We start from the raw sequence: 12639 nt of genomic DNA, 5'->3' as shown, positions 1-12639 counted from the left end.
TGCCTTGCTGAGCACACACTGCAGTTTACAGATGTCTGTCTCTGCTCAACAGATACTTAGCTCTTATTACAGTGAAGAATCTAAAACGGCAGATGAATGTAATAGCTTAATAAACAAAGAGAGCTAAAATGCTTATTATCCTGTCCTGGTAAGACCGAAATCCCTGGTGATTTATTCCAAACTTCAAGTCCTTATTTAATAAATATTGGTCGTTTTGAGTCAGAAAGTTTCCATTAACGCGCTCTATAGAGGTCCTGAAGCACACAGGAGCATTGTGCCCACGTATCATTCCACCCACACTGTTTATTAAATCCCTCCTGTCCCTCCACAACTTTCTCCAGGTTCATGCCCAGAGTGGAAATTGTACAGAAACACAATACGGCAGCACGTCGCCTCTATATCCGCGGCCACAACGGCAAAATCTACCCCTACCTGGTGATGAACGACGCCTGCCTGACAGAGTCGCGCCGGGAGGAGAGGGTCCTGCAGCTGCTGCGCCTCCTCAACCCCTGTCTGGAGAAGAGGAAGGAGACCACCAAAAGGCACCTCTTCTTCACGGGTACGACTACAGATAATGTGTAGGAGGTTTAAAAAAAAAAAAAGGGATTGTATTGAGAGCATTTCTCTCCTTTTTTGTGATTTTTCTTTTTTGTATATTATTACATATTTCACCAGCTTGTGATCCAGAAAAAAGGAAAGGCTCTTTTTTTTTTTTGTCCACAGAGAACAGTTGGTACTGACCATACCCTTTCATTCTTCTTCTGTCTGCCTCGGTCTCACTCACACACCACACACAATTTCAACTCGCTTTCAAGCGCTATTTCCTCTGCAGTCATTCCCTCGTGGTTAGCCTCCACCCAGATGTTCTGCCCACTCTCCATTTATGCACTTGATTGGTTTGTTTAAGGGGAAATACGGAAGGGGAATTCAACAGTCCCTTCCAACCCATTTCCTCCCGACTGGAATGGCTGGTGTTGATTAGATTTGGTGTGCCACTGTATGTAAATGTTTAGACTGGTTTTACTGGACAAGCTGGGCACAGTTTTGTTCTGTCTTTGACCCTGCGTGGTGTTGACCGATGGCATGCATTCAGCGCTGCTGTTTTCCCAACTCCCAGCTGGTTTAGATCTGTGGTTCACACTCCAGTAAAACTTGACTGTGTCACTGACTTTGTTTTCCTCCCTTTCTCTACTGCTTTCTCTTCTTCTCCCGTTTTCCCCTCCCAATCTCCTTCCCACCTGTATCCTGTCGCCCTCCTCTTCCTCCCTCCGTCTCTCCAGTGCCCCGAGTGGTGGCGGTGTCGCCTCAGATGCGGCTGGTGGAGGACAATCCTTCATCTCTGTCATTGGTGGAAATCTATAAACAGCGCTGTGCCAAGAAGGGCATCGAGCACGACAACCCCATCTCCCGATATTACGATCGTCTGGCCACTGTTCAGGCCAGAGGCACGCAGGCCAGTCACCAGGTACGAAGACAAGCACTCCACACACACACACACACACACACACACACATACACATGCATGTATGATATGATATAATTGGAGACTTGAGTCAATGTCTTCATGTATCTGCAAATTGTAAAAATCTGCTTTGCTACGGCTTTTTTCTCCAATTAAGTTTTAATTAATGGAATATTATGGTGGCTGTTCTTGCTTGTAGTCCAAGTCTTCAGTATTAATCAAAAGGAAAAGTGTTTTTGCTCACCAGGCCTGTTGCTCACTTTTAATTTCATAGTTTGGCAGCATTTTGTTACACGAAGATGATTGGTCGCTGTCTCTGCTTCCTGCGTAATGGATGTCTTTTTTTTTTATGACAGTTCACCACCGAGAAAAATATTGGTACTCTACAAAGAGCCTTTGCACTCTGATGCTTCAACGCAAAAACCCTGACATATTTATTGGTGATAGCGAGATAGCTAGGAAGTTATGTGCTCCTGTGTTGTCTATACTTTTGGCCCTTGGAAAAAGCCAACAATAAATTACCCACTGCTGTGTTCAGTTAGAGGAGGGTGTTATTACATTGAAAAAAATGGATGCTGGATGTGATGCCCACTAATGGTTCAACGACTGCCCTATAACTAACCTCTACTCCCTCTCCCTGACCAGGTGCTGCGGGACATCCTGAAGGAGGTGCAGGGGAACATGGTCCCTCGCAGCATGCTGAAGGAGTGGGCCCTCCACACCTTCCCCAACGCCACCGATTACTGGACCTTCCGGAAGATGTTCACCATCCAGCTGGCCCTCATAGGCCTGGCCGAGTTCATGCTCCACCTCAACCGGCTCAACCCTGAGATGCTGCAGATAGCACAGGTAGGAACCGCACAGCCGGACACATGTTGGACTCTTTCCGTCAAGGGCAAGTGGGATCCATAAACCAGGGGCTAAGTCGATAGATATACGCCGTCATAGATGCATTAAGAGATCACCATTACCCCTCTCCATATCTGGCCCGTATGAATTACCCTCCTCCCCCGTGACATTCACGCCGGGCCTATCAGTCAGACGGTTGCTGTCAATGCGAATGATGTTTTGACAGAATGTTATATTCGGCTCCTCGGCTCCACAGCTATCTGAGGCGTTTCAATTTGAAGAGGCCGTGTTTGTGTGCGTGCGCTCACAAGCGAGTCCACATGCATCCAGCCGATGCTCGGCATCCGCAGACGGCTTTCTTAAAGTCATTATTAAAGATGATTGTGTCAGTGGGCCACCCCACCCCTCCCCTCCGATCCTAATCTGCCTTTGCTGACAGGCGTTCCTCCGGGCAGCTAAGCACTGGTATTAAGCCCCCCTCTCTGCCTGTTCCACTCCGCAGATCCCATTAGACACAGGAGGATTACAGTGCAGGGAGTGTACACACACACACACACACACACAAACACACAGACACAAACAGAGAGGGAGAGAGTGCAAGGACAGGACATCACAGCAGTAGCCCCCCCCCCCCCCCCCCCCCCCTAAATAGAGACCTTATATTCCATTAAGATGGAGCTGAGTGATGCTGTGAGGCTTCAGTCCACACGACACCACCTTCAGGCCTCAACTCACTTATAGACGTAACCGAGAGTCTGCCGAATTGCCTCGCGTGATACTTTCTCTATCCGCTCTGATATCTTTGACAATTGTTCTGAAAATCACGGCTCGGTGACTTGTCATTCCTCGCAGTCAAGTTCACAGCCTCGAGAGACCCCATGTGACACGCTCGCGTCGCGTCATCTGAGTCCCACACCAGCCCAACAGGATGAAGCCATCTCCCGCCCCTAGTCTGGTCATTTAGCATTCTGAGCGCTGCCTCCACATCCGACTGTCTGCAGGCATATCGGAGCCCCCTGGGGGTTGCTTGCGTCTCGGCCCACTGCCTTGAGGCCCTCCGCTGGGGCCTGGAGGAGCAAATGACAGTAGGGGGGAGGGGAGGGAGGGGAAGAGGCAGGACAGAGGATGAGAGGAAGCACGGGCTGGAATGAAATGCTCTGCCGTAAAGCTGTCAGAGCCACTCACCTTTTCATATAAGGGAGCTTATCTTCCCTGGAATGGCTGCTTGCGTAGCGGCCCTCTCGCACATAAATGCAGGCTTAAAGAAGAAAACTGGGCTGTATATATTTAAGTCGGCGGGGGAGAGGGGAGAGGGGAGTGGGAGTGAATTGAGGATTATAGATGTTCTGCTGCTGATAGTTTGACACGGTACTGTGTCGGGGGCGCACAGATCAATAACAGCAGCCATTTTCGTATGTGAGAGCTTGTTTTGTTCTGAAGCAGAGTCATTTAGTTGTGGAGATGGAAAAAAATGCAAAAGGAATATTTATATTCTGATCAGTGCTTTATTTAAAATATATTTGTTTCCCTCTTCCAGCCACCCTTACACATCCACACTCGTTGCAACACGTACCTTTTAACTTGACTGTGTGTTGTTCTTGCAGGACACAGGGAAACTGAATGTCTCTTACTTCCGCTTTGACATCAACGACGCCACGGGCGACCTGGACGCCAACCGTCCGGTTCCGTTCCGCCTGACGCCGAACATCTCTGAGTTCCTGACCACCATCGGCGTCTCCGGCCCTCTCACCGCCTCCATGATTGCGGTGGCACGATGCTTTTCACAGCCAAACTTTAAGGTACGTAAAAATTTCGAATAAGAAAACAGTTGTGCGGTGGCGAGCACGGCAAGAACGTTTTCCATTCTAGGTCTGCGTGGCTTTTCTCTGGGTACTCCGGCTTCTTGTCCAAAGACATGCAAATTAGATTAACTAGAGATTCTAAATTGGCCCTAGCTGTGACTGGTAGTTTGTCTCTGTCCGTTTGCCCTGGGATACAATAGCGACCTGTCCAGGGTTTACCCCACTTCTCGCCACAAGTCCACAGGATAAACAGTATAGATAATAGGTAATGGAGATTTTATATAGCGTAGTATCAGTCTGGCCTGTAGAGATATTACACATTTAATGGGCGATACAGACTTCTAATCATTGCTTAATGTTTCACATTTAGCTTGTCTCATACTAAGCCTTTGTTTAGCCTCAATCAGACTTGTACCCATAAGACTAGGATTTCTGTAATAACGCTGCTTATAAAAACAGTTTTCTGTTTTGCACTTAAACTCGGTGAACTTGCTTCTGGGTTTATCTAAGGCCTAAACAAACAAAAACAGTGCAATGAAAACAGGAGCAGTCAGAGGGCTGCAGAATGTATCTGCAGCAGGGCAGTAATGACAGGCGTGTGGTGTCTATGTATAGCTCGGGCTCATACTCTAAGTCTGAGTGATGCACGAGGAACAGCGGTGCTTCGAATGAAAATAAACAAAACAGTCGCGGATGTGAACCAGTTAAGGACTTGGCCCCGAGGCCCGGGGTTTCTTGTGGTTCGAGAAAATGGACGTTTCCAGGGAGCACAACAAACACGCAACAATCATCCACTCAAATATAGCGAAGCCTTAAACCACATAAACAATGGAGTGCCTGGTGAAACCATATAAACACTTGAGCAGGGAGCAGCGTGTACCTAGCTGGGCGATGAGGGCCGGTGTTGTGGCCCCGTCGTGGTTATTTATTTCAGCTCTGTATCACCATAATGAGCTTTTAACGACAGTGCGATTTCCTCGAGGTTGACTGACACATCTTTAACTGGAGTTAACAGCTTTGTTTTGTGTGTTTGTTTGAGATTGAGAACGGCTTCATATAAACCGAGGTTTTCTCACATTTCGTTGCTTTTGTTTCCATGATGGACATTTTGAACACATTAGGAAAGGGCCTATAGGAGACACAAACAACATTCTCCTGAAATTTGCCATAGGTCCAATTCAGAGCTTTTCAGTCCAGACCCCTTGTAAAATATCTATAGATCTGGAGAATTCACAGCAAGAGAAATGGTGTGTTGATTAAATTTGTAATGCTGAAAAAAAATAGAAAAGAAATTCAAATATCTCAGGATGAAAAAGAGGTGCCATCTACGTAGACATCCGAAAGACGACAGGATTTGAGATGGTCCAAACTTCATTCTGAATGTTTACCTGTTGTTTTGAATGTGTCAGACTCAGACAATCTCCTGCTGCGTTCTTCACATGTGAAAGACGAACTCCCAAAAAATGTGTCAAGATCCAGTTGTGTGGGCATTTTCTGAAGTTTTTGAACATTGTCTGAAAACAGCTCATGTGACCCAAGCACAGGATAGAAACTTCTACCCTAAAAAATTAGAAATAGTGAAGAGACCTTCTTTGTTCACTGAGACAAACTGACCGATGCATGTAAACGTCCCTAATGGTCGAGGTCAACTGTGAACTTAATGTTTCTACACCGTTCATTTTTTCAATCTTCATTTCTTCTGTGTCTGATAGGTGGATGGCATCCTGAAGGCCGTCCTCCGCGATGAGATCATCGCATGGCACAAGAAGACCCAGGAGGACACGTCCATGCCCCTGTCCCCGGCGGGCCAGCCCGAGAACATGGACTCCCAGCAGCTCGTCTCGCTGGTCCAGAAGGCCGTCACGGCCATCATGACCCGCCTCCATAACCTGGCTCAGTTCGAGGGGGGGGAGAGCAAAGTCAACACCCTGGTGGCCGCGGCAAACAGCCTGGACAACCTGTGTCGTATGGATCCGGCCTGGCACCCGTGGCTCTGAGGAGCCAGAGGGAGAAGGGACGTGATGCAGGGATAGAAAAGTTGTTTTTGTTTACGTCTGCATCTGTCAAACAGACAACAGCCGTGTATGTAAGCTGCTCTTCACTGTAAGGTGCCTGGGGAACGTGTTGGACACTGGAACAGTTTGATAAGCGGAACCAAGAGGAAACAAAGGCCCTGGCTCTTAGTGGTGGTCTGAACACGGCCTGCCAGTAAGTTAAATACTCATATCTGGACTAAATCTTCTTATGGAAACGTTGTCCCTCCTCCAACTTATATTTATTTTTAATACTGAATGACAAGGAGTGTCTGTGATGCTAGTCGCCCCGTGTTAATTGGGACAAGGAGTCTGTACAAATATTGGTGTGGGTGTCGTAATGAGCCACTCACTCAAGCTACTGGGAAGTCATTTTCTGTTTAAGAAGAAAGTTTTAGCCACTGCTGCATCTGTGTTGTCCAGCATCCAGTGCTTATTTTTAAAACCCTTCACAAACTTGTAATTTTATTTAAACAGAAAACCATGTCTCTTCTTGTCTGTCGCTGCCAAATCAGGACTTAAGTCGTCCTGTGAGTAACAGGTGATGCTCTTTTGTATTTTTGTTTTTTACCTCCTGAATAAGATGTCAAAAGCCATTTTACGTTGTTTTTCTGCGTGTGTCTCCTCATCAGTCCTGAACTTCAGGGTGGATTAACTGCTGTAATGCAAATATCATTCCCGGGCTGGCTGTGTATACATATTTGTACCTGTTTGTTAAGGTACAAAGACTTTTCCAGTCAGAAGTATTATCTCTTGCCTTGTAAATAAGCATTTTGTTTTAATAAAATGCTGTTTTTTAATTAAGAAGCTGTTTCATTGGGTCTCTTGCCGTCTTTTTTATTTACACACTCACAGTTTTATGCAGCCGTCCTTATTGTTACTTTGAATTTGACTTCCTTTCATTGTGGACAGCCTAACCAGAACCTTTTCCCTGCCCTTAACCATGACCAATTCATGCCTACCTCTAACCCCAATTCATGTCTTATCCCTAACCTTAACTTGGACCTCTGAAATGAGGTTTAGCCTTATTAGGACCATGCTCTGGTCACCATTAGGTCTACTGGTCCTGACCTGGAAAAGGTCCTACAGTGGTAATAAAAAACTCGAACACACACACACACCAATGAATCTTGAACGTGTTACAACTTTAACACAAACTCTTAATCACCATAAGGAAAAACTCAGCTCTCTTTCTTTTTCCGTTGTAAAACAGCAAAAACAATCAGCACCCCCCCCCCCCCCCCGCCCCATCTGCGCCTCTCATCGACTGCATCACTGTCACAGCCATAATCACCCTGAAGGACACACTCTTGGATATTATTGCGGTGATAACTCATGCTGCGAAATGGCTCCAGACGAAACCGCTCTCTGACGTTTAAAAAGTCTATCGCCGCCGTCCTCTCGGCTCACAGTTAGGAGGCGTTTATGGAGAAGGCATTTCGGGTGCAGCGGTGTTGAATCAAAGTGCGTCTCCCGTCTGCGGAGGTACAATAACCTTGTGGTCATTCCCTCCCTCTGGTTAGAAAGTCCTGCGGAGGTGTGCTGGGGCGTTTTGTCTCCTCCCCCGGTGCTTGATTAATGCGTGCCAGTACATCTCCGAGTGGGCCGGCCTCGCTTGACTTATACACACTGTCAGCCGGCCCGCCTGCCCTCATAAACAAAGGTTATATCTCTGTTCGCCCCTGTGCAGGCCACATGCACAGAGTCTGCCTCTCAACATGTTTACACACTGTCCCTCACATTTCTCTTCCTCCCTGAGCTACAAAGGAAAAACACTTGAGTCTAAAATGCAAGTTTCCTACACTCAACATCTGTTTCCCTTTTCTTATTCTTTTTTTTATTAGTCTCCATGCTTAGAATCTATAGTTGTTTAGCATTTGTAGTCTTTCAGTCGCTGTGTTCTATGTGCTTAACTAAATATTTGGATTGTTTCCTTTGTGTTTTGTCTGAAAGTTAGAAGATCTTTCAAGTTGGCTGGTTTCCTGAAAAGATCCATCGTGTCTCTCTGCAGTATCTGACTGATTTCTGGACATGATTGTGGAGTCCATCATGGTCATGAGCAACAACCCTTTTATGGTTTACTTACTATTATATATATGTACTTATGTACAGTATATTTATATATTTCCAACTCGATGTATGTAAAGTATCCGTAAATATTTATTCCTGGCAATCCTTACATTAGTTGTTGATAGTATAACAGTACCTCAGATTTTTAAAGTGTGTCAAATGTTTTCTGTGTTCATTTTTTGTCAAGTTTTTTGTCTATAAAGGAGAAGAATCTCTCTTAAATCGTTAAAGAAATTTTCAAGTATTTCAGCTAAGTGAATGATTTCAGTCACTCGGCCGACCAGCTTGTTCCTGAACGCATCTTTTCCCCAGCAGAGCCCCACTGGTCTGAACAGCCGCCAGCGTGACCCCTCGACCTGCACCCAGTGTGACTTCTGTAAACAAGGAGTGATATTCACGTCAAAGCCTGACTGAGGGATTCAGATCCTCAGTAGAGAGAGAGATTTGATTTGATTTTTTAAGTCACTTTTATTTTCTCAGTTTAGTTCCAACAATCAAAGTTACTATAACATATCAAAACATTTTATGAAAACAAAAAAACAATACAATATTCAAACCAAAAAACAATGACCAAAAACCAGCTGCTCTTTTTTTACTTCAACAAAAGAACCTCCACATTTAAACTCAGGAACAAAGGTTTTCATCGGGAAGAGGATCACTGGAGTCCGGCTGAATGAGTTCATCACAGTGATCAACTGGAGGTCAGGGTGAGTCAGCTGCTGGTTCCAGCCTCTCAGCAGGAGGCTGACCACCTGACTGACCTGATCCCCAAAACGTGAGGGTATGGCACGGGCTACTGGTCTCCAGACCAGGTTCCCAGGACCAGTCAGGAGTCTTTGGATGAGCTGGACCTTTATGAAAGCACACTCTATGGGACCCAGTGCAGATGGTGCCAGAAGAAAGTCCACCATCACAGCCAGTATCCTGGCCAGCAGACGTATTGAGGATGAGGGTTTCTTTAGACCAAAAAACGTAAAAGGGGTCAAAACAGACAGAGGAACACAGACAGGGTTTAAACATCATGTGGCCAATTGGGCTCGGATCTTTGCCATTATTTTTTTCAGGCGGTAAAACTCCTGTTTTGTGAACCACGGATCATCCTCATCCTTCAACATGGAGTGTCTCACTGAGTGGAGGAAAAGTTTTGAATCAGGGAAGAAGTCCTCTAATTTAACCAGTCTTGAGCCCTTAGTCTGTAGTAAAAAAGTCCGGATGCTGGCGAAGGTGTAAAAACCTTCTTCATCCACCTGCCTGTTCTCCTGTGGTTCTGTTAAACGTTCCTCTGACTGAGAGGAAGAGCACGGTGGGTTTTTCTTTGAAACTTTTTTAGCTTGGTCACAATTTGTCTTGTTTTCTGGGTTTTTTCTTTTGGCTGATAGTTTTTTAAACTCTTCCTCCATCAAAAAATCCTCCTCATCAGAGAGCTCTGCCTCTGCTCCTCTAGTGTCTGTTTGAGTGCTTCTGACCTCGTTGTCCTGATGGACGTCCTCACTGTCCTCCCCCCGTGAACCTGGTGTGTCGCCCCGTGGCTCCATCAGGACAGAGGCCCCAGCACCCCCCAAGGCCGGCGGGGGCCCCGATGTAGGAGCAGAGGAACCACCACCCGCCAAATCAGGCGGGGGCCCCAATGCAGGAGCAGCCGAGCCACCCCCCGCCAAGGCAGGCGGGGGCCCCGGCGCAGGAGCACCGGAAACACCACCAGCCAGGGCAGGCGGGGGCCCCGGTGCAGGAGCAGCAGAACCATCAACGGCCAAGGCAGGAGGGGGGCCCGGTGCAGGAGCAGAGGAACCACCCCCGGCCAAGGCAGGAGGGGGGCCCGGTGCAGGAGCAGAGGAACCACCCCCGGCCAAGGCAGGCGGAGGCCCCGATGCAGGAGCAGAGGAACCACCCCCGGCCGAGGCAGGCGGAGGCCCCGATGCAGGAGCAGAGGAACCACCCCCGGCCGAGGCAGGCGGAGGCCCCGGTGCAGAGGCAGCCGACTGGCCCCCACCGGCTCTGTCCGGGCACAAGCGGATCAGGTGTCCCTCCCTCCCACAGCCAAAACACTTCATGTTCCCTGAAGTTACATGCACCGTGTAGTTATAATCCTCAACTTTAAAACTAAACACCAGGTTCAACTCTTCCTCACTCTTCTTCAGCACCATAAACACGTGTCTCCTAAAAGACACGACATGTTTTAGATGTGGAGATCTACTGTAAATGGGGATCATTTTTATGGGGGACATTAATTGTCCATGTCTGGCCAGCTCTTTCTCTATTAGCTCATTCTTCAGGAATGGGGGGACATTAGAAATGAGAACCTTCTTGACCGGATTAGCCAGGGACAACACAGGTGTGAAGGAGCCCTGAATCACCACTCCCCTCTCCAGTAGCTGGTTAGCTTTTTCAATGCTATCCACAAACACCACCACAGCACTGTTCATACGTGAGGCAGACTTCACACTGTCACACCCCACAACCTCACCCACAGCCAGACTGACCTCCTCCACCGAGCAGTCCACAGCTGGACACAGTTTGATGCCGTGTCGGCGTGTTAGCTTGTGGAGGCCGAAGCCTCCACCTGCAGCAGCCATGCTGCACAAACACAAACACACAACTAACAACTAAAAACTGCTGCTCATGACACTGTCACTCACACAGAAACAAAAAACACCTCTAATACAAGAGCAGAGGGAAAAAGACCAAAGAAAACGGCTAGAAAAAACAAACAATTTGAACAAACTTTCTCCAGCTCACTCACCACACTCACTCCCAACATGCACTCCAACAGAGAGAGAGAGAGAGAGAGAGAGAGAGAGAGAGAGAGAGATTTCCAGTCGCTTCAGTCCTTTTAGAGCGATTGTGTTTGAAGTTGTGGATGCCGTCTTTTGGCACAGGCATCCATTTCACGCCTCAGGTGTCTGTTCTGATTTCAGAGAGATTAGGTGAAATATGGAATCCACAACAGAAGAACACACACACACACACACACACCTACACCTGCAGACACATCAGCCGGGGTGACGGCTGCAGCAACCCCACCTCCATCTTTTCTTCTCCCTTTCTCTCCGCCTGCTCTGAGCGAAGTGGAGGCGAGGGCGTCGCCACCCCCATCCTCCCCCCCACACCTCCCTGCCTGTCTCTGCACTGGCGTGAGAGGCGGGCCGGTGATTGATGCACTCCTCTGGGAGCGGAGGTGTAGAGGCTGGATCATCATCAAGCTGGCACAGAGCAGGGATCTCAGTGGACACTCCGAAGCAGGTATACGGGTCCTGGCAGGATCGGATGAGGAAATCTTTCCCCTTCGATGAGCCTCACCCCATACACAGTTTATATCTAGGGATGGGGATGTGCAGATATATACATATATAGATATACGGTTTGTATATGGGGTTCTCACACATCCTGGAAAACCCGTGAATTTAGGGAGTACTTTTCCGTAGATGGAAGAAATCGGGAATTTGATTAAAGTGACCAAATATATTGGAGATAATCTTTATGTCTTTGATCCATACATCGATCCCATATGTAAACTTTGGTGAATTTGTATTTATTTAATAAACTAAACCAAAACTAAAACACACTAAAACACTCTCCACTGAATCTTTTGATTCTGTTGACGACATATCGATAATGAGTTTGAAAACAACCTTCTCGATTCCAGTCCAGACGATCCCCATTGAAAGCTTATATCAGAGTCTTTTGTCAGTTGTAAAACATATAGTCAGCCCTGTTCTTCTTTAGGACATACGTGGTACAGTGTGATACAAACTTTTTACGAAATAAGTGGAGTTGGCTGTTCTGAGTGGAAGGAGAACTGAGTGGGAAAAGAGCTTCAACTCCCCAATCCACTACCTTCTCGTTTTTATGATTCATCATTCCAGATCAGGATGCCACCGACTCTTCCCCCCCCCCCCCCCAGTTTTCACAGCCAGCATCCAATTATACGTCCCATTGTATGAGGCCTTGTAGCGCGGTAACGGGAGCAGCTTCTTTGTATCTGTATGTAAACAAACAGCATTAATCAAGTAATGAGTGTGTGCTGGCGTCTCGTCCGGGAAGCGGTACGTCTCACATCGAGCAGCTGAGGATTTGTTTTGTTGCTCATTGAAGGAGCCCCGCACGACGTCTAATGACATTTCCACTCAGAGGAGTGGAGCTCATTAGTTCTGTGTCTAAAAAATCTGCCATTATGATTTTAATTGCCCGAGCTGTACACACAGCAGTGTGGGGAGGCAGTCAGAGTCCCATTTTCTTTTTTCTCGGTGACAGTGATGAAACAGCGCGTCAGCAGCCCGCGTGCTGATCTAAATTTGCCCTCGTATGCTTTCTCTAGCACTCTTTATGCTAAGCTAACAGCCTGCTGGCCGATTGGTTGGATCATGAAGATTGTTTCTACGTCCATGCACGTTTTAGAGGGTGGCACGGTGGAGCAGTGGTTGGC

General features: G+C 47.3%; 1 protein-coding gene across 1 annotated transcript in view; it reads left to right on the top strand.

The window, feature by feature from the left end:
- trrap (transformation/transcription domain-associated protein) overlaps nt 1–6959 on the top strand; it is a 76483-nt gene extending 69524 nt beyond the window's left edge. The window contains exons 69-73 of the mRNA XM_062414089.1: nt 342–559; nt 1281–1465; nt 2108–2311; nt 3916–4110; nt 5826–6959. Coding sequence (XP_062270073.1) covers nt 342–559; nt 1281–1465; nt 2108–2311; nt 3916–4110; nt 5826–6110 — 1087 coding nt within the window. The 3' untranslated portion in view covers nt 6111–6959. The remainder of the gene's footprint in view (nt 1–341; nt 560–1280; nt 1466–2107; nt 2312–3915; nt 4111–5825) is intronic.
- Nucleotides 6960–12639: the final 5680 nt, after the last annotated feature.

The sequence above is a fragment of the Platichthys flesus genome, chromosome 20 (genome assembly GCF_949316205.1).
Source record: "Platichthys flesus chromosome 20, fPlaFle2.1, whole genome shotgun sequence".
Classification (NCBI taxonomy): Eukaryota; Metazoa; Chordata; class Actinopteri; order Pleuronectiformes; family Pleuronectidae; genus Platichthys; species Platichthys flesus.
Note: the sequence above shows the minus strand (reverse complement) of the source record. Positions and strands in the feature narration are given on the sequence as shown.